At 40.5% G+C, this 27360-nt stretch overlaps 1 protein-coding gene across 8 annotated transcripts in view; it reads left to right on the top strand.

Moving 5' to 3' along the window:
• Nucleotides 1-27360, top strand: part of hdac4 (histone deacetylase 4) — a 243633-nt gene that overhangs the window by 135196 nt on the left and 81077 nt on the right. For 6 of the 8 annotated variants that reach the window (XM_022680188.2, XM_049485360.1, XM_049485362.1 and 3 more), the window contains 3 exons: nt 18586-18842; nt 22452-22602; nt 25341-25461. In XM_022680188.2, the coding sequence (XP_022535909.2) occupies nt 18586-18842; nt 22452-22602; nt 25341-25461 (529 nt within the window). The remainder of the gene's footprint in view (nt 1-18585; nt 18843-22451; nt 22603-25340; nt 25462-27360) is intronic. The other 2 variants (XM_049485359.1, XM_049485358.1) reach the window with 2 other exon arrangements.

Genomic DNA, 27360 nt, shown 5'->3' with positions numbered 1-27360 from the left:
AGTGTCTTTATTGAATGGTGCTGATGTATGCTAACTGTAGTGTGTGTGTGTGTGTGTGCATGCTGCATCCTTGAACAGGCTGTAAATACACTGCGGGAGATGAGGAGTGATGAGAGCTGCTTTATGTGCTTTATCACTCTTTTGTATTGTGCTGAGAAAGGAAGAGAGAGAGAGAGATAGAGAGAGGTATAGGTGAAAAGGAGAGATAGATAGAGAGAGAGAGACATGCTGGTGGGCAGTGCACTGAATAGAGTGAGACGGAGTTGAGATGTTGTGTATGATGATGGTCTATCTGTGGTTGGGACAGTAAAGGTGTGAAAACTATTACGAGATCGAAATTGAACATTTTTAATTAGAATTATCACTGATTTGATGTATCTAGAGCTGGCCGATATGAAGATATTTTATTGTATTGTGATAAATATTATTATTAGGATGAAACACGGTGCACATTTTGACACTGCTTGATGCAGCTGACCACATCTGAATAGTTTAAATTAAAGAAAAACAGATTATGGTATGTTTTTGCAAATTAACAAAAATTAAATTGATTTATTTTATTTATTGCAATCAATAAAGTTACTTATGTTTAACTAGATGGAATGCATTGCATTTTGTATATAAATCACTGTTGTTATTATTATGGAAAGGTATTTATTTCAGTTTTAAGTGTATGCTATAAGAAATGTAAACATATAAAAAACAATAGGCTATGAAAATCCATAAACATGTCTTTTAATATTGTGATACAATTGTACAATATTTATCCATATTGTTATTATATGCTGAATATAGTTGATGGACGCCATAAAACACAATACAATACTGCTATTATTTCCAACGAATGCATGTTGTTGCTGTTTGTATTTCTTTTTTTTTTTTTTTTAAGTATTATTTTTGGCATAATGTGACTCAAATTTGGCAGTTGCTCTTCACATTGTGTAAAAATTTCATTATGAATGGACAGATAAAAATAATCCAGAATCATTTATTTGGAATACAATCTTTTTCCATTGACTTCCATTGCTACTTGGAACGTTGGTACTTGGATGAAGCTGTGATTATGGTGATTGTTGAATTACATGTCATAGTGTCTCTTAAAACTTTATCCATTTATCCACTTCATCCACCCCACACTGTTACTTTCAAGATTGAATCTCATCTCATATCATTTTTTCATCCCACATTTTCATGTGATTTGAATATACCAACCGTCCTCTACATTATGTCAAAGTTTCATGATGAATGAAACAACAGAAATGCTTCCGAATTGGAATTAAGTCATTTTCCAGTAACTTTCATTGAATTTTAAGAAGCTTTAAGAAGACACCTGTTGGAAAGTTTTAGAGATTAAAGCTTTAGAGCTTAATGTGTCTTAGAAATGTGTGTAGCTCAAACCTCACCTCAAAACACCTCCTGAAGTGGGTAGTTTGAGTGATAAGAATTTTATTTAGTCTGTTTTAAGTGTGTTTTAATTTTTTATGTTTTAAGCAAGTTTACACTTGCATTTGTGTTTGACTTGGTCTTGTCCAGATATAATTCTCCTACTCAAGAGACTAGAAGTCGTCTGATATAAACAGGTTTTTGCATTTTGTCAAAAGTGTGAGATGAATGGACCAATAGAAATGTTCCAAAATTACTTGGAATAAAATATTTTTTACATTGGCTTCCATTGAAACTTAAAAACTTCTCCAAAAAAGCTGTTGTTTTCAATTTACAAGGTTTTGTTCTGACAGTGAAAATACAGTTTTGAGAGAGGAAGAGAAGTGAAAGTAGAACATCAGCACATGAAGAGTGATATGTAAAGAGTAGATGAGCTTTTTTTCTTTGATTTGCTTTGGAGGCTGATAGAAACAGGGCTGGAGATCAGTTTCCAGGCAGTGTTAGAACAGCAGCAGGACTGTGGGGAGATGATGAGCAGTCTTGGAGTTTGTCCATATGTGATAATGGTTTCCTCTATGCTGTATATTGTGTTTATTCTGTGATCTCTATTCACTGCAGCTATACTGAAGCTCGTTGATGGACTGACCTGCTGGTGGTGTGTTTGCCGATGTCCTGTGGGAATAAACTGACCAACTTTTTAGAAATGTCAACAATATGCTATATATTGGGTCCAAATGTCTGTGGACACTCATTGTAACTACTTTATGTACCACTCATTGCTGACACAGCTTGTCCAGACCCTGTAGAGGAGCATTGCCACTAGATTAATAAAACACTCTGGAGCTTTCTGGATAAACTCGGACTTGTTGCTATCATGCCTAATGCCAGGAGTGGGTATAAAGGTAATGCGGAATGCAACCAAATTATTACAGCAGTGCTTCAGAGTATAGTAGAAAGCCATCCCTTTTTTTGAGAAGAAACAATGAATGTTCCTAGGTATAAAAAAAGAAACAGACCATGATACTGTCTCCCACTCTGCATCATTTGTTGCATGACCTGTGGAATATGCATTTGGGAATTTCTGCTTTGTTGGGCCCTTGAGCAAGGCTCTTAACTGTCACTGCTATCCGGGAAAGGCAGGAGTGGCTCACCACTCTGGGCACGTGTTCTCACGCCTTGTCTTGTCTTGTCTTGAATGAGCATGTGCATATAATGTAGAGCAGGGGTCTGCAATAGGCCAATGTGGCCCTCAAGCGTGAAACATCTGGCCAGTGAGGTTGTTTGAACTATAATTAGTGATGATAAAAAAAATAATAATAAAATGCTTCTCTGGAGAGCTTTTGATTACATTCCTTCCTGTCTCTCTATTGCGTTCAGCGTGACTTTAGTTCCCCCACTTCTTGTTTTCCGCCCATTCTTGTGCTCCCTATTTCCTCATAAGGCTGTTTTTCCCCAGCCGTGTCCCAATTCACTAGCTGGGGTAGTGGGAGTGTATTGGGCCGTGACCCTGACGACACGGGTTCGATCCCGCATAAGGAGCGGTTTATTTGTTATTTTTTTCCTTTCTTCATTGGTTTACCTGCTTTGAGATCAACTGTTCTGCAATTGGGTTCAACATCCCATTACACTTCATTTTCCAAAACATTTGTTTTAAGCACATCTCCACCAAGTCCTAAAACTAGTTGAGAAAACCCTCTTAAAAATATAATGCAAGATTTTCTAGTTTACGTTTATTTATTAAACATCAAAAACCTGTGGCAAAAGGATATGCGAACCTCTAGGAGTATGTAATTGAAGTCAGGTGTTTTAATCAGAATGATGACAGTCAGGTGTGTTTAGCAGGCCCTCCTGTGTTTAAAGAACATAAACTAGGGTCTTCACTTTCAAAGTCTGCTCTTCAGCACACAGGCTAATGGAAGTATGCCATGTCTTGATCAAAGGAGATTCCTGAGAACCTCAGAAAAAGACTGGAAAAGGTTACCAAGCTATTTCTGCAGGGTTTGGCCTTCATCATGATACACAAACAGAGGAAATTACTCTCCTGAGCGAAGAGTGCAGGGAATAATACTATAGGAAGTCACACTCAAGTCCAGTGCTTTTCAGCTGAATTGGATTAAAAAAAAGGTTTGGGATAGAAGTTAACTCAGAGGGTGGATGGCTTGGGACATTCACACCTGTATACATTGTGAGGTGTTACATTATGAGCAAGGATGAACACTGGTTGTTTAAGTGAGGTCTGTTTGTGAGTGTCATATGCATGGGAAATTTCATTTACAAAGTTATTTAAGCATTTATATTACCAGGAATACGTCATAGAAGACGCCGCCACCACCATTAGACAGCACGGTGATTGAAATCCACCTTTAATTCAGCAGACAAATGTTACGCAGGAAGTGGCAGCATCATAGTCTGGGTCATGCAGCAAGACAACAACCCTACTACAGCCACGCCAAAAAGTCTATGAAGCAGCGTTGGGCCAGTATTGCTCTAACCTGTTGTGCGGAATTGATCACAATTTATTGGAAGCATAATTGTAGCTCAAGGGAGTCAAACCAGTTAGTAAATGGAAAAAGGTTTCACATATGTTTTTCTTTCTTTTTTTTCTTCATTTTTAGAATAAGTCCATAAACATGTTGAATGTCTTGATAACAAGGTCTTACACACACACACACATACACTTGCACACACACTCAGGCCAAGAACCTGCAGTGTTGTACCTCAGTGCCATTCACATCTCACTGCACATTGTTCAGTCCTTCATCAGCCTGTTCCTCAGCCTGGTCCAGAACCACCTGCAGGTATGGCCATTGGCTGGCACTCACTGGAAGCCAACCCTCATCCTGCTTTTATTCTACCTTACACACACACACACACTGACACACACAAACATGCACAGGCTCTCTCTTCCTTGCCTACTATGGAAAATATTAAGTTCCCATCATTTTTATTGAGTGAAGTGTTCATCTGTACCATCTGCTCTCTCTCTTCTTCTGCACTCCAAACACATATAGTCTCTCTCTCTCTCTCTCTCTCTCTCTCTCTCTCTCTCTCTCTCTCTCTCTCTCTCTCTCTCTCTCTCTCTCTCTCTCTCTCTCTCTCTCTCTCACACACACACACACACACACACACACACACACACACACACACACACACACACACACACACACACACACACACACACACACACACACTGCTGAATATGAGAGGGATGGAGGGGATGGGACATGGGTGTGTCCGTGTGTGTGTAAGCTATAGTGTTTGGCTCTAGTGTTGATGGCTGAGTGAAGTATAGTGCTGGAAGCTTCATAGAGCTGTGGTTAGTGGTGGATGGAAATTAGGTTTGGTCAGTAGTGCATTGATTTTTGTGTGAAAGCGAGAAAAAATGGTCATGGAATAATGGCATAAATGACACAAATGGCTAATCTCTGTGGAGCTTGAAGCTGATTGGTCATCCCTGTAACACAGTAAAATAATTATAGAATACTTAAGAAATCATGACTCTTTAAATATATATGAGAAATTGCACATTTTCAAAACTTCCAAAAACTTGTTGGGTGAAAAAAAATATATATTAAAAAGTACTTCTGCAATTGGGCTCTGCTGTGATTGGCTTCTTATCTTTTTCTGGGCCTTGTTTAGAAAGCATTTTTAGTTTTTATCTTTATTATTGCTACTTTAGCATGAATGGATTGGACTGAGCTGCTGGATACTTGACTTGGATATTGGAATTTCTGCAGTGGTGTCAACAGTAGTGTAAGCAGTTGTATTATACAGTTGATTGGCACTTCTATCTGTTTGTGTGTTGTCAAATAAGCTGTTTGCACAGTACTGTTCATCATCTATCTGTACAGATGTTTCCACAATGTTTGAAAGTGCAAAATACTGCACATTGCAACCAGTGATAACCTGGGAGGGAAATTCTTAAGAATTTTAAGAATTACATTTTTGTTAACTTAGGCACCCCCAGCAGCGAGACTCGCTGAATTACAAGGAAAACATGGTGACACCCTGGTTCCCTACTAGTGTCGCATAGTGACCTAATAGTCTGGTGCGCCTTGTGTATGAAAATAGACGTCTTTTGATAGTGCGCTTTATAGTGTAAAAAATACCAGTATACTGATAGTATCTGTATTTTATCCAGCACCGCTTCCCTTCTTCATCTCTGGCCAGCCACAGGCCTGTTCATAGGTTAGCTGTCAGGCTGTGGCCTCACCTGGCCTCTGGCTCTCTGTAATATCAGTGTCATAAAGCTAGAGTGAGCTAATCCGACGCTTGCTCTGGGCTGCAGTGATACAGGATCCACGGCCGAGCTGCTCTGCTCTGCTCTGCTCTGCTGTGCGGCTCAGGAAACCTGAGCTATAAATAGCTCCTCCAGTCAGCGTGGCTCATACGCTACAACCACCTCATAGTGGTCAAAGCTGATCGATAAGCACCATCTCAGTTTGCAATCTGAGACCAGCAGAAGAGCTGAACTTTGTAATAGCCTGATATAGTTTTAACCGTGTGCGTAGGTCTGGAGATAAGGCTGCACAATGTAGGAAAAGATTATTACATTGTAATGTTGTTTTATATAGGTGCATAAAATATTTTTGGTAAAATTCCATGGAGGAACCATGGCTGTAAATGAAATGTGAGTGAAGAACCTTTAGATTGTTCTTTAAACCTTTTTAAACATGTTAAGCCAACACAACTGTTCTACACTCTTAGAACTACATTCATATCATGATTACTATCAATTACACAGGTGCTAAAGTAGAACCTAGTGGAATGCCACTATGCAGCTCTGGAAAAAAATAAGAGACCACTTAAAATGATGAGTTTCTTTGATTTTATCAAATTGAAAACCTCTCAGATATAATCAAGAGAAAGATGGATGACCACAGCAATCAAACCAAGCTGAACTGCTTGTATTTTTGCACCAGGAGTTGCATAAAGTTATCCAAAAGCAGTGTGTAAGACTGGTGGAGAAAAGCATACCAAGGTGCATGAAAACAGTGATTAAAACCAGGGTTATTCCACCAAATATTGATTTTTGAACTCTTAACACTTTATGAATATGAACTTGTTTTCTTTGCATTTGTTGAGGTCTGAAAGCTCTGCATCCTGTTTTATTTCAGACATTTTTCATTTTCTGCAAATAAATGACTTTTAATTTGGAATTTGGGAGAAGTGTTGTCCGAAGATTATAGATCAAAACATATACCTATAAATAGCAAAATCAAAGAAACTGATTCAGAAACTGAAGTGGTCTCTTATTTTTTTTTTTTTTAGAGCTGTACAAACACACAAACAAACACACACACACACACACACACACACACACACACGCAATTGGTCTAAAATTTTTAAATGTACTTGTTACACATCTCTCTGTGTTTTCTGAACGGTAATGGTGCTGAATGTTAGATGCCCATATAAGCCCAGGAGGACCAGGGCAGTGCAGTCTAGACTTCCCCTGAAGCATCTTATACGCTCTGCTGACCTACATCTGCACAGACAGTCTAATTCAATTTACGTGTTTTTGATTTAGGCTGTCACAGTTCCTCAAACTCAATTACTTTATTTAACTAAATTATTTAATTACTCAATGGAAAAAAAAAATCTATATTATTTTTCAGTGTTTTGTTGAGTTTTTACAACATTATAATGCACATTTTTAAATGTATGCAATTTCTGTTTTACAGTACAGAGTGGAACCAGATACACATATCCATTAATTTTCTTAGAATTAAAAATTAATAAATTAAAGCTACAATGTGAGGTGATTAAACAATGGTCAAAACATATTCAGTGTTCAAAGTTTGGTTCTTCAATTTCAAACGTGCCAATTAGATAAATAGGTAGGTAGGTAGGTGGAATGAATGGATGGATGGATGGATGGATGGATGGAGTGATGTTGACATCACTGTGAGACGCCACTAAATATCAGTATACTGAAAGTGTCAGTTCAGTATTTAGAGTGATGTTGATCTGAGACAGTGATTCAGGAATCAGTGCTGTTGATCTAAGTGATGTTGACCTGAGACAGTGATTCAGGAATCAGTGCTGTTGGTCTGAGTGATGTTGACCTGAGACAGTGATACAGGAATCAGTGCTGTTGATCTTAGTGATGTTGACCTGAGACAGTGATACAGGAATCAGTGCTGATGATCAGTGATGTTGATCTGAGACAGTGATACAGGAATCAGTGCTGTTGATCTTAGTGATGTTGACCTGAGACAGTGATACAGGAATCAGTGCTGTTGATCTTAGTGATGTTGACCTGAGACAGTGATACAGGAATCAGTGCTGATGATCAGTGATGTTGATCTGAGACAGTGATACAGGAATCAGTGCTGTTGGTCTGAGTGATGTTGACCTGAGACAGTGATACAGAAATCAGCGCTGTGTTTCTCTGGGCTTCTGCTGAGCGATTGGGTGGGCAGTGTGCAGAGAGCACTTGTTGGCTGCGCTGACCTTCGCTTACGTAACGCTCTTCTCGTATCTGCCCATTAGAGTGGGTAATTGCCTGATGGCAGTGTTTGTGTTGTTGGCTTTACATTAGCGGTTGTTTACTGTAAACATGCCACGCTTAATTATCTCGCTGAGCTTCCATGAGCTTTTGTTTGGTCCACAGAAATCTGAATAAAATCAGAAATCTCTGTGTTTTTTTCTCTTACACACAGTGTTACGTTTACACCGGGATTCATTCAGGGAAGGCATTACAGCCCACAGTGGGCAGTGCAGTGGGTGGTAATGATCGTGAACATCGATTTCTGGCTGGAATTGTTCTTGGAATTAAGCAATCAATTTAGAAATCACATACAATTTTTTTGTATGTGATTTCTAAATTGATTGTTTATTTCCAAGGTTCGAACCCCAGCTCATGCAGCTTTGCCATCAAGCTGCCGGCGTCAGAGGGAGCAAAATTGGCCTTGCTCCCTCTGGGTGGGTAGATGGAGCTCTTTCCCCACATCACTCCTACGGTGATGTCTGCAGCACAGGGCGTCTGTGAGCTGATGTACCAGAGCCGAGCCGCTGTGCTTTCCTCCAAGCGCGCTGGCTGCTCGGCAGTGCTGCATCAGCAGCAGCTCGAAAAGAAGCGGTGGCTGACTTCACATGTATCAGAGGAAGCATGTGTTAGTCTTCACCCTCCTGGTGTGTTGAGGTATCACTAGTGATAGGGGGAGTCCTAATGAGTGGGTTGGGTAATTGGCCGTGTAAATTGGGGAGGAAATGGGAAAAATTAGAAATAAAATTATAAAAAAGAAGAAAAAAAAAAAAAAGAAATCACATACAATTTTTAATGCAGGAGACCCCACAAACATATCCCACATATATCACACAGTAAAAGTCATTGAATATAGTGCGGGTGCCACCATAATGTTAAACATAAAAACAAACAAAAAAGCTTAAAAAGAAGCCTGACTTCTATAAGACAACCTGGTAACATGATTGCATGTTTAACATGTTTAATATTTAATTCTCATTTTTTTATATTAAATTAAAAAAAATCTTTATTTCTTTTAGTAAATATGCAACAAATTATTCCTTAAACAATGCCATAGAAGGGCCTTTCATAAGTGCATTATTGTGCTAACTAAAACCAGTTACATAGATCTTAAAATAAAAGCCCAGTGGGACTCCACAGTATTCTAAACTAAACCAAATTCAAATGATTGACAGTAGTTTCTGCATTAGTATCACATCTGCTATGAGAGTCTAATTTAACAGTTTAGACTGTGAAGAATTTATGTGCTCTTATGTGGGATGCTGGTAACTCTTGCACTTTTTGGCTAAATATTGTGTAGATTTGTGTGATTAGAAATAGTAGGCGTCGATATTTTGCTGTGATGAACTTGAATTCTGTATAAGCCTTGCGGTTTTCCCCCAAAAAATCATTCTAACAGCAGCTAATTCCACAGTATTAATAATACATTTTCTATTTATAGCTTTTTTCAGGATACTCAAAGTCTCTTAATGATTAACAAGCCCTGTATCCCAGAGCCCCTGACAGTCCAGCCTGGCTACAGCGAGCACGTGTAGGCCCTGACGCAGCAGGAATGCCGAGCTGTTTAGGCGGAGATTAGAGTGGCCTCGCAGGTCTTCCCGCCAGGGAAGAGTGGCTGTAATTGTGTATTCATTCTGAGCCTCCCAGTTATCCTGGCACCCATTGATCGCTGGACTTCACTGCTCTTGAAATAATGGAATACATTTGGGTGTCTGTGAGGAGCCTTCATGAAGGCAGGTGAATGATCAGAGACGGGGGATTGAGGGGCTTTTAACCAGCACTCAGCTTTTCACCTCAGGAGCATCTGCAGTATTTTATATTAGTTATCGTGTATGTATATTGAGTATGACTTAAAGCTCAGAAAACTGAGAGTGGGTATTGGTTGATAAGTTTATTGTGTGTGATGTGTGAAGAGGATGGTACCAATATAATATAGGCTTTCTGTGGCAGTGTAAGATTTTATTTAGTTAATTTAATTGAATTTATGTTCATTTTTTTGTTCATTGAAACTATGTATGTATACAGAGTATACATTGACGGTTTTTTGATGTCTGAAATCATACTTTTGGCTTTTTTTTCCCCCCAATTTTCTCCCTAATTTAAATGGCCAAATACCCAACACACTCATTAAGACTCCCCCTATGACTAGTGATGCCCCAACACCAAGAAGCAGTAGCAAACCAAGTAGCAAATGCCTACTCCAACACTGGTAAAGTCTCCCACCGCCTCTTTTCCAACTGCTGCTGATGCAGCATTGCAGAGTAGCATCACAGCGCACTTAGCGGAAAGCGCAGCGACTCGGTTCTGATACGTTAGCTCACAGATGTCTTGTGCTGCAGACATCACTCTTAAGAGTGGTGTAAGGAGAGATCTCCTTCTACCCACTTAAATAGAGCAAGGCCAACTCTGCTCTCTCAGGGCTCCGACAGCTGATTGCAAGCTGCATGACCAGGATTCGCACCAGCGATCTCCTGATCATAGTGGCAGTGCTTAGCGCTTGACCACTCGGAGCCCCACTTTTGGCTTTTTTAGGACAACTTTATTCCACTGATCAAATGATGATACTTCAGCATAAATAATGAAATGACACATTACTTTCAAAGAGCAGTGAATTATTTTAAATTATTAAACCAAGCAAGGTCGACATACTGGCTTAATCATGTAAACAGACTCTTCTTATTAAATAAACACAAAAGGCAAAATTGACATCAGCAGTGTGGTTAAGTGATTGAGGTTATGTGTGTATGTTGGACAATGCTTTTTTTGGGACTGTTCTAGGCTGTGTTTGGTAGCATAGGCACAATATTTAGCTTTTATCCAGCAATTATTACATAATTCACACAGTATTATTATTTTATTCATTTTATTTCTCATAAATGCAACTGTGTCCTTCATTGTCATTATTACATTATTTTATTATTTCATTATTTTGTTATTTTTTTGACTAAAGGCTGTGTGTGTACTACTGCTGAAAGCTCAGAAAGAATGTAGATGAGCACAGATGTTATGTAAGTGTAATTTATTACTGTTATAAGCAAATCACACTTTTCTGTAATGTGTATTTACCTAGTGACCATCTCCTCTGCTCCAGCAGAGCACGTTTCTTCACTCTGAGCCTGCGTATGTGTGCATGTGGCCTGCAGTAAATGCCAGCAAGTGTGACTCAACTTTTAAATGATGGAACAACCATGAGACGTGCATACAAATTAAAAAGATTAATTTCTTCATTTGTGTTATTGCTCGTCACACTTCATGAGTCACAATGGCCTGTGTTTAGGTGTGTGTTTTACTGCTGTGTGCCACTGTTCTAACACTGCTCAGTTAAAGAGACCCTCAGGATTGGAGATCTAGTCTTTAGACACCTTGGTCCAGTTTGAGGTGTGTATAGTTCCTGTTTGAATACTGTACTGTACTGTGTGTATAGTTAGGCTCCTGTCAGTTCTGTCTGCAGCTTTATGGAGGATGGTGAAGGCTCACATTCTCTGGCACGGTGCAGTTGGGGCTGAAAGTCTGCTTTTCAGCAGTGCTGCTCGGCTGACGTCATCAGGCAGGCATCCCGGCCGTGCGTGGCAGGGCTGCTGTTTGTGTGTGTGCTCCTGCAGTAGTTACGGAACGGCGTGCCAGCGGCCACCCAGCTGTTTACACACACCGCTGCTCCACGGCAACCCTGCTGAGGTCATCATGACCTCATCAGGGAGTTCTTGGCCTGGGCCGAGTCTTTATTTAACAGTAGTGAGGGGTAGAGTGAGCAGCAGGGTTATTTAGGAGTTTGGAGAAAAGTGCGGCGTGCCCAGGGAACTGTGTACCCAAGCGTTCCCAAGACTCCCGAGAGCAGAGTGCCTGTAAAACACATGACCCTCACTGAGGGTGGGCGATGTGGCTGAGATGGAACATTTCAATACTTGATACCCGATATGTGTTGAGTGTTTCTGAATTTCTGGGGAAAATATGCATACAGCTCTAGAAAAAATGAAGAGACCACTTCAGTTTGTGAATCAGTTTCTCTGATTTTGCTATTAATAGGTATATGTTTGGGTAAAATGAACATTGTTGTTTTATTTTATAAACTATGGACAACATTTCTCCCAAATTCCAAATAAAAATATTATCATTTAGAGCATTTATTTGCAGAAAATGAGAAATTGCTGAAACAAAAAAAGATTCAGAGCCCTCAGACCTAAAATATTGCAAAGAAAGTTTTAAGAGTTTAGAAATCAGTATTTGGTGAAATAACCCTGGTTTTTAATCACAGCTTTCATGCATCTTGGCATGTTCTCCTCCACCAGTCTTACACACTACTTTTTGGTAACTTTATCCACTCCTGGTATAAAAAAAATACAAGCAGCTCTGCTTGGTTTGATGGCTTATCATCCATCTTCCACTTAATTATATTCCAGAGGTTTCAATTTGGTAAAATCATCGTTGAAATGGTCTCTTATTTTTTTCCAGAGCTGTATATAAAAATATTTTTGAGTAGTTCAGCACTGTAAAAATGACTACTATTAAAAAAGAGCTGCAAAATTTACTGTGGGGCGATGGCAGGTAGCGTTCTCAGCTGCAGCGCTGTTATACACAAACACTGAAGCAAAAAATGAAAGAAAAAAATAAGGAATGAGACCTTTAATAATAATAATAATAATAATAATAACAATAATAAATGTTTTAATTCTACAATTATGCCATCAGTTATAATAAGTAATAAGTAATAATCAATAATAACTCCTGCTGTTATGTTCTCCTGCTGTTATGTTGCATTGTGTGATATAGGACAGTATAATAGGACAGTATAATGTGTCCACTGGTGATGCTGCTGTGTGTGGCTGTCCAGTGTGTATCTCGTATATCAGCTAACAGTGGTATCGATGAGCAGTCTGATATGGATCCAGGCAGGCCTCGGGGGAACAGAGGAAAACAGCAGACTGATGCCGTATGCAGTCACTTCTCATGAACAGCATGCTTTACTGGTTTACTGTAAGCTATTTTTAGATCCTGATCTTTGCAACAGTTACAGTCTACCCCTCCCCTCCCCTTGTGGTCATTAGCGGAATTGGAGGGGATTTGCAATTAGCAAGATTAGAGTTGCTACAGCAAGAACATGCCGACAGACAGGCTCTCTTCTGGACTACTAGGATATACTGTATACTAATAATGCAAATATTGGCAGTATTTCCATATTTGATTCTGTATAGGGAGATTCACATTTAAAAGTGTGTTTTGTTCTTGTTTTAGCGCAGCAGCTTTTGTCTAGGCTGGTTTTGGATGGAGGATGGTCAGATGTAGATATTCACACTGTGTGAATGTCTGGCCTCAGATGTTTAGGAAGGTGAGATGTTCAGGAGAGAAATGAAAACGCTACAGATTAGGAGTTTCTAGGAACTGAGTTTGGATTAAGAAAATGAGGTATCTAATAAGACCTACACGTCTGATAATTCATTGTTTTGCAAATACAGTTTATGCTTCTTTTTTAAATTTAAGATCAATGTTTTGCCCACTATAAAGTTGCCACTTTATTTTTTGTAACATTAAAGAAAAGTACAAATACTATGGCAAAAATTAAAGTATAGTTTACAGTGTTAAAGTATACATTAAAACAGGGGATCGCTGGTTCAAATCCTGGTCATACAGCTTGCCATCAGCTGCTGGAGCCCTGAAAGAGCACAATTGTGTATGGGTAGATGGCGCTCTTTCTCCTTATCACTCCAAAGGGTGATGTCATTCAGCACAGGGCATCTGTGAGCTGAATTTCTGCGCTTTCCTCCGAGTGCGCTGTGATGCTGCTCGGCAATGCTTTTCAAAAAGAGGCGGAGTCTGACTTCAATTGATTCAGAGGAGACATGTGCCTGTCTTTACCCTACTGGTGTTAGGGCATCACTAGTGATATGGAGATGCCTAATGAGTGGGTTGGGTAACTGGCCCCCAAATGTAGTTGCTATAAAAATACTATATAAAAGATTTTGATGCAGACCTTTATTTTAGAATATATTGAGTAAAGATTGTAAAAGTCTTATATTTCCGTATGTAAATAAATTATCTAATCCATTTACTTAAATTCAGTAACAAAATACTTACACTTTATAACTTAAATGGCATAAATGGTATTTTCACATTATGTCAAAGAAATAATGCAGTTCCTTTGACGGTATAGCTTTCCTAATTAGATTTTTTTATAGTTTTCTCTTTTGTAAACAGAGACTCTGAGTGATGCTAATCTGACATCCACACCCCTGCAGCTCCACCGTGAGACAGCCAGTCAAATCCCATTCTTTCCACATGTCTGATCTGTTCTTTGAAGTCTGAACACATGACAGAATGTTCTGGGCTGTGATGTGAACTGTGTGTGTGAGAGTGTGTGTGTGTGTGTGTGTGTGTGTGTGTGTACTTTCTGGAGTGCAGGTCTGTGCAGTGTTGAGTTAGACCTGCTGTTGTGCTCTGTGCTGGTTTATCTGCGGGAGGAACCTGCAGCTTAGCCCATGAGGCCTTAACTGTGATAAATCTCTGCTCCCAGAGTACACAGTGTGATGGGTGCTACTACATGCACTGCAATACTGAATCAATCTTTATCAGTGTTTACTCTTGTGGTGTGTGTGTTTGCTTGCCTGCTTGCTTGCTTGCCTGTGCATAAGCTGCAGTTTTGCAGGGTTTACAAATACCCACCAATGTTGTCAGAGTCAGCAAATCCTCTTTTGCTGAACGTGGTGTGTGTGTGTGTGTGTGTGTGAGCCTTCCTAACAGTAACGATAACATATAAAAAGTCTTAAAATACCATATATTTTCCACTATAAGGCGCACTATCAATAAATATTTAATTTCTGATCTATTTACATAAATAAGGCGCACCGGATTATAAGGCGCATTATGTGAAACTAGTATGGAACAGGGGTCTCGCAATGTTTTCCTTCTAATTCATCAGGTCTTGCCACTGGGCTATAGTTACTGGTTTTGAAGTTTTTCTGCACCTCGTATCCAAAATTTTAGAGAGTTTTATCACTTGTGATGAATAAATGATTCTGCACTCAGCTGTGGATCAAATGTGTAATTCCATTCCTCTCTTTTTGAGTAAAAAGTTGTTCTTTGCTGCTGTTTTTCAATTTCACTCGGATAAAAACAGAACAGCAGCAGGAGCTCCTCAGATAAAGTGTTCTCATTTTTTTCCAGGCAGGGTGGAGCGTTTGACTCCCTCAGGCTGACCTACCGTCACTCCAGTGTGTTAGCTTGTTGTGCCAACTAGTTACCATTAGCTGGTGTGGCTGTGTCAGTGTGCTTCTTTGACAGTGTTGTTTTACATAGTGCTCCGCAGTGCCTCTAGCGGTATGGCTGTATGTGAAAAATGCATACTGGTTTTAAATGAAGCGGTATACTGCCCAGCAATAGTTTATTTATTCGTTGTATTTCATTTTTAATCATTTTATTCAGGTCTTAAGCTTCATGTTCAGTGTTTTTTTAATTGTATTGTCTTTTTTTTTGTTTTTAGTTTTCATTTCTTTTTTATAAAGTAATAGCATAAAATTGTACATGCGTGGGGCTTACTGTTCCTAATGTTATAACATCACTAACATTCTTCTTTTCAAACTATCATATAGGTCATATTGGTGCATTCGTACATGATGTGATTTCATACTGGTCACTTAGTGATGTAGTGAAGTTACTAACATGCTGCTTGTGTTTCCTATAGGCTTGCACTGTGTTGAGCACATGTTTATCCTCAGTGTACAGAGAGAGAGGGAGAGGGAGAGAGAGAGAGAGAGAGCGTCTGATTACCCTCTGCAGCATGTTAGAAACTCTGAGCTGTAATGTTATCTAATTCCCTCTCGCCCCCTGATCTAATAATTACACGAGTAAACACACTCAGCTCGGCTGTATATCTAACTGTGGGCTGTACTCTGCCTCAGCTGCCTTCGGGTCCACAGACCTGTTTGATTTAAAATGAAAGATAAATATAATCCCTGATTGGGGCATTAATTAACACTGTTTTTAATGATCGTATGTATTAAACACTGAAAGAGCCAAATGTTAAGGTGATGCTAGACTGCTCTTCTATAGAAGGTGTCAGTTGATTCTTAAAATCGTTTAGCTAAAAAAGGCCTCAATTCATATTAATGACTTAAATCAATCTCCTAAGCATTAATTTTTTATTTTTGTAAATTGCATTTAGCAGGGTTTTTTGTTTATGTACATTCATTACTTAAGACTTATTGATGTCAGAACAATGATTTTCCATTTTATTTTGCCATTGTGAAAGTGATCATTTTATATTTATAAATGGCATTAAAACATTTTTGAGACACTCCTTTGTTGCCTTGGCTGTATGTTTTGGGTAATTTCATGCTAGAAGACTCAGTCACAGCCCATGTTCTGGTGGAGGGAAGGAGGTTGTAACTCAGGTTTTTCTGGTACATGGCTCCATCCATTCTCCCATTGATGTGCCCTTAGCAGAAAAAAAAACTAAACGTAATGCTTCCGCCCCTATGCTTGACAGTGTTTGGGTCATAGTCAGCATTTCTCTTAGTCCAAACACGGCGAGTTGAGTTTATGCAAAATTGCTCAGTTTTGTCTCATCTGACCACAGCACATCACTCTCAGAATCATCCATGTGTTCAGTGGCAAATTTAATACGGGCCTGCACATGTGAATGAATTTAAATCTATTACGGCTTAATGTGTTACCAATGGTTTTCTTGGTGACTGTGGTCCCAGCTGCCTTGAGATCATTAACAAGTTCCCCCAATGTAGTTATGTTGTTAGGCTAATCTCAAACCTTCGTCATGATCAAGGATACCCCACACCAACAGTTGTCCACTTCTTACCCAGAATCTTACTCATGGTTTTGTAGCCCATTCCAGCCTTGTGCAGGTCTATAATCTAAAATCAGGTCTAATTTTTGGTATTTTATCTCTTACTGTTAAAATCAATCTACCTTTAAAATTATATACTGTTTGTCTTACTTACAAAATCAGCAAAGGATCAAATAATTATTTCCTTCACTGTATCTATATTATACACCATGCTAAGCATTACAAGAACTCCTATTTGTGTATATTTTGACCAGTGGCTGCTTTTCTCATTAATAACTTCTAATAACATTAATTAACTCTTTGGCTTTGTCCTGGATGAGCAGCTTTTAATTGACCTTTTTAACCTGACCATCAAATATCAAATCAATTTAAATCAAATTTATAATGGTGTCACAAAGCAGCTTTACAGAAATACCAGCAAAAAACATCCAAAATCATCTACCAGTAACAGCTGGTCTTGTATTGTATTTTAGCTGGGCGGCTTTGGCAGCTTTCGGTATAATACATGGATAATAAATATCTTTAGTGTGTTTTTTTTTTCTATCATTATTATATTACACTTGTTTAGAAAAGAGACTATTCCAATCTTCACCAAAGCTGTTTAATTAGAGGTTGTGTGCCGTGTGGTGTTAACTGGCACGTTAATTAGCGCTAATAGTTGTTTGTGTTGGTTTGGTGGTTGGGCATTGTTGGGTACGCAAGCTGAAGGCGAGCGTTTGGCGCTGTGGTTTGTGTGAAGGCGCAAACAAATAATGCCCTTATCTGTCGCTGCTCACGGCTTCAGAGTTAAACTGTAGGAAGTTGTTCAGTGTGGACAGCTTCCTGTCCAGCTGAGTGTGGGCGAAGTCTGCCGCTAAGAGGTCTCGTCCGGGCCTCGTGGCTCAATGCCGGCTTTGTGGGGCCATTTTTGCGTCACACATATGATTTTATGTATATGAAGTCATGAGTACAGGATGAAAGGGGGGTTTCTCAACTTTGCTGTGTAAAAAAAAAAAAAAAAGGTTCATGACCCATACCCTCGGCCAGTGCGGAGTCAGAAGGGCGTCCCGGAGCTCGAGGCTGTGTCTGTGATGTGACGTCTTGAGGGAGGAACAGACGCAACACTCGACTCCTGCCTTTTTTTTTTTTATGCAGGTTCAGAAAATGACCAACCAGCTTACTTGTGTCAGTGGTGATGGAGCTCTCTGTGATTAATCTTGGTGATCAGATCACTCACATAAGAAACAGCAAGCCAAGTAGTTTGGCCCAAAGTTATTGGTTTACATTTCTTACCTAAAATTAAGGATAGTGCAGTAATTTACCGTATTTTTCACACTATAAGGCACACCGGATTATAAGGCACACTATCAGCGAACGCCTATTTTCTGGTCTACTTTCATACATAAGACAAACCGGATTATATGGCGCATTTTAAGAGAAAGGAACTTCTAATTCTTGAGTTAAGTAAGGCTAAGCTAAGTAAACAAAACTGTAGTAAAAAAAAGAGCAAGCGCTTAGCGTGGTTAGTGGCTAATGCTAATGCTACTCCAGCAGTGCTAGCCATGGTTAGCAGCAGGCTACAGGCCGATAATACTCACCTCAGAATGGGGAATTAGCGGCTAACGCTATTGCTACTCCAGGCTTGGTTCTGGAGAACCAAACTGAAACTCCTGTATAAAGCTGTATTTCAGTGGAGTGGCTTTACTGCTCCTTAATACCTGACTGGTAGAATTAATTTACAAGATGCACTGAATTATAAAGCACACTGACTATTTTGGGGAAAATGTAAGTATTTTAGGTGCGCCTTATAGTGTGTGAAATACAGTATATTTGCCCTGTGTATACTTCTTTATGCTTTCCTTTAAGTGTGCAGGATCCACAGACATATGGAATTTGTATTGTATTCTGATCCCCCTGTTTTTTTCTCTCTATCTCTCTGCAGTTGATGTGAGTGCAGCTCTGCCCATTCCCGTGCCCCCGGCTGCCATCCCGATGGATCTGCGCGTGGACCACCAGCAGCAGAAGCACTTGTCGCTGGCGTCAGTGGAACCAGCTCCGCGTGAGCAGCAGCTGCAGCAGGAGCTCCTGGCCCTCAAGCAGAAGCAGCAGATCCAGCGGCAGCTGCTCATCGCCGAGTTCCAGAGACAGCACGAGCAGCTCTCTCGCCAGCATGAGGCCCAACTACAGGAGCATGTCAAGGTGAGACCCTGAAACTTTCACTCTCACTCCTTCTCTTCCCTTTCTTTTCCTCCTCTGCTTCCAGGCTCCATCCCTTTACCTGTGTTGGGCTGGTCAGTGCTTTTTCCCGTTGTGGCACTCAGAGCAGGTCTATGCTTATAATTTTTCCATATACAGTACCACCAAAAATTTGCAAAGAAGCTTTGAACATCTTGGCAAAGATGTCACCCAGAATGGCATTCAGTTAACAGCAATGGCTCTTGTCATCTTAAAGCTCCATTAGGTAGGATTGAGATTTTGTTCTCGCGGGCTCCCACTACAGTTGTAGAGTGTAATAAATGTTTCAGGCTGATTAGTTTCTCTTTCTCGTTTTCTGGCTTTCACAGACATATTCTGTCTCTTTCCAGCTTCTGCCAGAGTGTCTGTATGTTAGTTTGTAAAGAATGAACCAGTAGTCCTTGTATAACTGTTAGAACTAAAGGTCGGAAAGCAGGTCGCAGTTCTTGCGAGAGTTGGTCGCGGACGCCTCGGAAAACTTAGAGTCTGGTTTGAGCTCAGAGGAGCTCCGGCACAGACACAAGAGGACCTCTATTCCTCCTATTACACTCACTACAAAATTCAAGATTTTTTAAGCGTATCCTTAAGTACACTTGCATAGACTATCATAAATGTTATGATGAAACTGACTCTCATCAGGATTGCCCCAGGAAAGGAAGAGAAAGAGTTACTTCTGTCGTGTTCTACAGCATTTTGAGTTGTGTGATACAGTTTTTACTATATTAGTTATATGTTTTATATTGTTTGGTACACTTTTTATTCATTATTAGCTGCGTTTGCGTCGGAGCTCCAGTGTTGACAATCTACAGCTCTGAGCATCTTTAAAAATGTGTGGGATTTGTATCCCGCTACAGTCAGCATGCTGTTTATGTTTGAAAGTTTGTGCATGGCCACAGATAGAGTGTGTGTGTGTGTGTGTGTGTGTGTGTGTGGGACTGTGGTTTCCTGAATCTGTGCTGCTGTCAGTGGTGTCCTGTCTGAGGCCTCAGCATAAAGCCCTTGATTGCAGGGTGGAATGTGCTCGGCAGAACTCCAGTGTGCTGTGGAAAGAGGTGTGTGTGTGTCTGTGGGCAGGGGAGGACGTGTGGAGGAATACACTGTGGTCAGGCGAGGGGAACGGCTCTGTGGTGATAGGAACCCTGTCCTTGGGAAACACTGTGGAGCAGTGCGGTGGCGGAGGAACACCGCTGGCTGTACCGCGCTGCACGGCGAGTCTGCTGACCAATAGAATAGGAGCAGTGTTGGCTGTCCTATAAATAACTCTGGAGGCAGTGTCTGCGCTGGATAGAGGGATGGTGTTGATTGATGCCGTGCCTGTGCTTTCTGTGGTGACGCCGTAGTGATGAGCCCCTGGTGAAAAGGAGATTCAATATCAAATATTTAATATCAGATCCAGGTGCAGTGGTGTTGCATTGGTGCTGTTTCAGTTGTGTGTGTCACACTGCATTGCTGTTCCAGTGGTTTGTCAGCATGCAGTGGTGTTGCATTGGTGTGTGTCAGGATACAGTGGTGTTGCATTGGTGTGTGTCAGGATGCAGTGGTGTTGCATTGGTGTGTGTCAGGGTGCAGTATTGTTGCATTGCTCTGTGACAGGCTGCAATACTTTTGCATTGCTGCGTGTCTGGAGCAGTATTAGCATTAGCCATTAACTAGTGTTCAAGTCTAGCTCCTCTCCATTCAGAGGAGAGTATTATCAGCCTGTATCCTGCAACTAACCCCTGCTAGCACTGCTGGAGCAGTTTGAGCATTTGTTGCTAACCAATATCGCCCTGGCTTACTAAGGGTTCCTCAGGGTTGTGCTGTCGGGCGGCATTAGCTGCTAACCGTGGCTGGAAATCTGGAAATCTAAGCATACTGTGAATAAACTGAAACACTTTACTCACCCAAATGAATGTTTTTAAGGAAAAAAATTGTGTAGATTAACATCCAGTGCTTGTTTGACTTTAAAAGAACTTTTTTACACCTTTACTTAGCTTCACTTAGCTTAGCTTTACAGGCCTCTCCACCCAGCAGCGAAACCTGCTGAATTAATAGAAACACATGGCGACACCCCTGTTCCTTACTAATGTTGCATAATGCACCTTATGTATGAAAATAGACCAGAAAATAGATGTTTACTCATAGTGTGCCTTCTAATCTGGTGCACTTTATAGTGCAAAAAATATGGAAACTTAAATGTATATTCGCCAGAGCATTACTAAGGTCAGGTACTGAATTTAAAGTGTTTTACTCATTGATAGTCCTGATGAACTTTGGCTAAGGTGCTGCTGCTTCAAAGCATCCCATTCTTTTGCCATTACTTAGTTCTGTGCAGGTGATCTAAGCTGTGTGGATGCAGCTGAACTCTGGTCTCAGCACTCTGGTCTCCTTATTATTGAATTATTAAGTGATTCTAAAGCTTAGAACGACAGTGATCAGACAGCCCTGACTGGAAGACTGGCCATTGGATCTCTTCAGCAGGTCTATAGAGGCATGAAAAGCTGTGAGGCTGAAAGGCCAGGCGCTCTGCAGCAGTACAGAAGTGAATAAGCTGCATTGTGGCGGTGTATTGAAGCCTTCACCAGCCTGTATGTTTTCTCTAGGCAGCCGCGCGTCGTACTGTGAACATACAGCGGTGTGTTTGCCCGTGGGAGGACGTGTAGAAGTTTGCGGAGCATCTGTCAGCAGCCACAAGACTGCTCATCCACACATCCACACGCTCTCCTTCAGCTCACCTCTCCAGCTATTTATAGCACCAGCAGAGCAGAATGGACAAATCTATGTGAAGGGCGGCCAGCCGAGAGTCCAGCGCTGCCTGTAAAAGGCAATGCCACTTCACCGCTCTGTCTTACTGAACCGGAGAGAGCATATTTAATCACTTTTATAGCAGCCCTTCTACACACTCTTACACTCCTTAAACATGCTTTCCTTTTTTATTCGTATTTTTTATTTGTGGTCAATAACGCAGATTTATCAGCACATAACTCAAACTGCTCAGCCGTGATGGCTTAATTAACCTGTTACTCATTCATTTACATATAAAAAAAATATTTTGCTATTTATAGGTATATGTTTGAGTAAAATGAAAATAGTTGTTTTATTCTATAAACTACAGACAACATTTCTCCCAAATTCCAAATAAAAATATTGTCATTTAGAGCATTTATTTGCAGAAAATGAGAAATGGCTAAAATAACAAAAAAGATGCAGTTTCAGATATAAAATAATGTAAAGAAAAATAAGTTCATATTCATAAAGTTTTAAAAGTTCAGAAATCAATATTTGGTGGAATAACCCTGTTTTTTAATCACAGTTTTCATGTATCTTGGCATGTTCTCCTCCACCAGTCTTACACACTGCTTTTGGTAAACTTTATGCCACTCCTGGTGTAAAAATTCAAGCAGTTCAGCTTGGTTTGATGGCTTGTGTACATCCATCTTCCTCTTGATTATATTCCAGAAGTTTTTTTTTTTATTTGGTAAACTCATGGAAAAACATCATCATTAAGTGGTCGCATTTTTTTTCAGAGCTGTATAATCATGTTGCACCCAGTTATACAATGTTTCTCTCTCTCTCTGGTTCTCGCTCTCCTAGCATCAGCAGGAGCTGCTGGCTCTGAAGCATCAGCAGGAGCTTCTGGAGCACCAGAGGAAGTTGGAGCGGCACCGGCACGAGCAGGAGCTGGAGAAACAGCAGCGCGAGCAGAAGCTACATCAGCTCAAGAACAAGGAGCGCGGCCAAGAGAGTGAGTAGCACCCAAACGTGCATGCAAAAGAGTACAACAAACAGAACTATTTAATTTATAATACAACACACATGGTCGTGTCAAGTTTGAAGCTTTTTCTGCTCTTTTTAATTTCAAGAAATCAATTATTGGACATATTTGACATTTAGAAATTGCATCATGGTTGACTCATTTCTGACTCTGATTGGTGTGTGATTAATTTCTTAGCATATTAAATTAAATCAGCTGGTGTGAGCAGGTATTATAATTAATGTCTTTTTTTAAATCTGTATTAATGAGATTTGCCGATTCAAGCTCTTTAATACAGCAGACATGCATAGCTGGGAGTGATATAAAGGAAAGGCAGTTTTAAGAAGATGATTTGTGAAGAGGCAGTTTTGGGAAGGTGTTTAAAGGAGAGGCAGTTTTGTGGAAAGGCACTTTTAAGAAGAGGTAGTTGTGTGTGAAGTAGAGTTTTGGCAAGGTGTTTAGCGGAGAGGCAGTTTTAAGATGTTTTAGAAGATGTTTTGAGGAAAGGTAGTTTTTTGCAAAAATATTTTGGGAAGGTGATTTTTGAGTAAATGCAGTTTTTAAATTTAAAGAGAGGTAGAGGCAGTTTAACAAGAAGTTTTGAGGAGAGGCAGTTCTGAGGAGATGTTTTGAGAAGCTTCAGGTTTGAGGAGATGCAGTTCTGAGATGTAGTTTTAACAAGATGTTTTGAGGAGAGACTGTTTTGAGAAGATGTTTTAAGGAAAGGCAGTTTTCAGGTGATGTTTTAAGGAAAGGCAGTTTTCAGGTGATGTTTTAAAGAGAAGCAGTGTTAAGATGTTTTGAGAGGCTGTTTTTGAATAGAAGCCGCTTTGAGAAGAGGCAGTTTGAGGAAAATGCAGGTTTTGTAATGCATTTTGCAGAGAGGCAGTTTTGAGGAGGTGTTTTGAGAGGCAGTTTGAGGAAAGGCAGATTTTGGAAGACGTTTTAAATAGAAGCCGTTTTGAGGCTCTATTTTGGAATAGAGGTTGGTTTAGGGAAGTCCTCACTGGTGGGACAGAATTGTAAATGAAGAGAGTGGAGTGAAATGTGTGAAGATGTTTCAGTGATTGTGTCTGTGCGTGAGGGAGCACAGTCTGCTGCTGTCTCCTGTGAGATTAGAAGCTTTTGCTTCTTTATTCTCTGCTGCCGCTGCTGACAGTCTCTTTCTTACTGGCCACCTGAGACACTCACACTGGTCACCTGTTGCCTGCTGGGAGGGTGTGTTGCCTGGTGGCGGACGTTTGTGTGTGTGTGTGTGTGTGTGTGTGTTTATGAGAGAGAGTGAGTGTGTGAAAGCTGGCAGTGGCCCCTGGGGGCTTGTTTACAGACGATGGGAAAGGTGGAAATTGAAGAAAGAGCTGTGAGAAACAGCGTCAGAAGTTGCTCTGTTAAAGAGAGGACAACTCCTCGACTGTGATTAACCCTCACAGTCTGCTGTCCTTCTGAGAATTCACTGTTTTAGGGAGACTAAGAGGAAATCAGTGTTGTTTGTGTGTATTTGTGTGTTTGATGGGCCCATTGTATTCAGTGAGAGCTGGAGTGGAGGTTTTTATGCAGCCCTGGAGTATAAAGGTGTTTGGAACACTAATCAGTGTGGAACGCGTTTTCTGTGCTTTGTGCAAAAAAAAGTTAGAGGCCAGATAAGGATTTGTGTATATTCCTTTTATTTACTGTATTTTTCGCACAATAAGGCACTGGATTATAAGGTACACTATCAATAAACATCTATTTTCTGGTCAATTTTCGTACACAAGGCTCACCAGATTATAAGGCGCATTATTTTTAAAGCCAAACGAGTGCTGGATTTTAATCTACACAGATTCTTCTTCTGAAAATACTTTATTTGGGTGAGTAAAGTGCTTCTGTTTATTAACATTAAGCATACATTTCCAGATTTCCTTTAATGCCACCAAAGCACTACACTGAGAACCCTGGCGGTTCCAGTAAGCCAGGCTGATATTAGCTAGCGGTTTGTCCCACATAGATTGTTTTAACACTGCAAGTACACAGACTACAGTTCAATATACTCGACTCTAAATGATGAAAGAACTAGCAGTTAGCGCGGTTAGCAGCTAATGCTAATACTGCTCCAGCAGTGGAAGCCGGGGTTAGCAGCAGGCTACCGGCTGATAATACTCACATCTGAACGGCAAAAGAGCTAGCGCTTAGCACATTTAGCGACCATTGCTAATACTGCTCCAACCTTATGCTCCTGAGTGGCTTTACTGCTCCTTACAACATGACTGTTAAAATTCATATATAATGTGCATCGGATTATAAAACATAATGACAATTTTTTTGGAAAAATTAAAGGATTTTAAGTGCACCTTATAGTGCAAAACATATAGTATATGTATTCATGCGACATGACTTTATTTTTTTATGTATTACCTAAGTTAACAGCTTTTTAAATTAGCCATACCGGTAGTTATGTATAGGTTTTTGCTCCTTAATTGCTGTTGGTAAACAGGTTATTGATGTGGAATATAACTCTTTGAAACGTACTGTACATTAACTGGTCAGGATTTTAATTTGTGCATTCTGTATCATTTCTGCATAGAAAAAAAAATATGTTTTAGGCCTATAAAACTATATTTTCTTCAGTGATGAGTATAATTGTGTACTGAGTGTATAGAAATGTAGTGACAAAAGGATTAAACTCACCCTCGTAATAAGCAGTAATGATGGTTAGTATGTTTAGTGACTAAGCCCTGCTGTGTGATTGACAGGTGCGGTGGCCAGTACGGAGGTGAAGATGCGTCTGCAGGAGTTCGTGCTGAATAAGAAGAAAGCTCTGGTCCAGAGGAGCCTCAACCACTGCATGCCCAGTGACCCTCGCTACTGGTATGGGTGAGTAACACACTGCCAAACAGAGTCGCAGTCACCTTACACAACATCACACACACCCGCCTTCAGGAGGAGCCGCAATATCAAAGATCCTCCTGTCACACACTCGCCACACTTCAAAGCGCGAGTGTTGTCAGTTGAAAGGTGAGCGACAGCCATGCAGCGCGACAGCAGCCGCAGCTCTGTTCAGGAATCCGGCCTGGAAAGTTCCTCATTACTCTCTTGACTGGCATGTTTTTTAGTTTGGGTGAAACTTTGCAGTCGGTACCGAGAGAGACAGACAAACAGACGGGGAGAACAGGGGGGTGTCTGCCACCTCTGGGGTGCTGAGATATTTGAAGAGGTTTTGAGGAGCAAAAGTTTCTCTGTGTGGAAGATAACAGACACTGCAGTAGGTTCTGAAGGAGACGTGGATGTGCACACACACTTACCCCTCTTAGCTGTGAGGCTCTGATAATAGGGGATTGTGCTTTCAAGTGTACAGGCTGAATATTAGCATTTTGGGGGTCTTTTTTCTCCACCCTTACCACTCTGCTGTTCTTTTCATGGACTCGTGTCTGGGAGGAGGAAGATAAACTCTCTGGTAGTGTGGGTAAGAAAGAGAGAGGGAATAGAGTGGGGGGTTGTCCAGTATGTTTCTGTAAATCTGTTGGACTGTAAAGACCGTAGTACTCGTTCAGAAGTAGCACCATGAACTATTAATAGAGTAATCTTTTTTTTTTTTTTTTTGCAAAAGCAAACCATGCAAAGCTTTATTAGACAATCCAGAATGTTTATTTGGAAACAGATTAAAGGACTGTTCACTGCAAGCACAGTTTTTTCAGACAAAAAAAAGCAGATCCCTTTTTTTATGTGGTGGAATAGAGTAGAGGTGTGCCATAATGTACGCAATAATACCCAAATCAACTTAAATTTTCAGGGTCTGTGTTGCCTCCATCTTCCTCTCACTGCTACTATGTCTTCTCGAGTGAAGGCAGAGGCATAGCTTTAAGCCAGTCCCAGCCAACTGCCTAATCAGTCCAATGAGGGCCAGCTGGGACAGACTGGGGCTGCACATTATGGCGTGGCTTTGCGTCATGGCTTCTTCACTTTACACACACGTCAGTATACGGATTGTGTGGACTGAGTAAGAACAGTATGTTCAAGCTTGAAACAATGTTGACCCACATCATCAAACTCAAACTACAAATCCCCCAAAAAATCCAGTGTTCTGTGATGTGGGACAGATTTGGAGTTTTCTTCCGTGCAGGCAGCAGCACCGTTTCACACTTCCTTTGTTTTCAAATTCACTGTGAAGACCCAGCGTTTGGTGTTCTTCAGCAATAGAAGTCGATCAATAAAACATTATTTGCTGTGTTCTACTCTGCAGTAAGATCAACAGTGACAGGTGAACAAAGGGAAATGGCAGCGAAGGCAATATGTTTTATTAATCAAAACATTTATTCTCGCCTGCTTGAACCGCGGGAGTCATTTCAGCTAATTGCAGCATGCTCCACAAACACATCACTCACACTCTGAATCCAGCCGCATGTTTCAGATGACAGTGAAACCGGGCGAAGTGAGCAGGTTGATTTGGGTGTGAGCCAGGAGTCCTGATATTGTGGTGATGCAGGGAGACGTCAGTGTGTTGGTACCTTTTATTGCTACAGTTTTCACAACTAGGTGTTCGTATAATAAGGGGTAAACACTTTTCTATTAAAAATAAAAATAGAAATGAATGGAGCATAAAAACTGTCAGCATGACGTGGCTTAATCAAGAAATTCTATTGTTTGTGATCGGCCGTGCGCACGAGAGAGAGTGAGTAACAGTGTTTTTCTGTTTGTTTTGGTAAACAAAAGCCCTGCAACACCCTGGGGTTTTGGTTGTTGAAGTGTAGATAATGCTGGTCTGTGTGAAAAGCA

Source organism: Astyanax mexicanus, chromosome 11 (assembly GCF_023375975.1).
Source record: "Astyanax mexicanus isolate ESR-SI-001 chromosome 11, AstMex3_surface, whole genome shotgun sequence".
Classification (NCBI taxonomy): domain Eukaryota; kingdom Metazoa; phylum Chordata; class Actinopteri; order Characiformes; family Acestrorhamphidae; genus Astyanax; species Astyanax mexicanus.
Note: the sequence above shows the minus strand (reverse complement) of the source record. Positions and strands in the feature narration are given on the sequence as shown.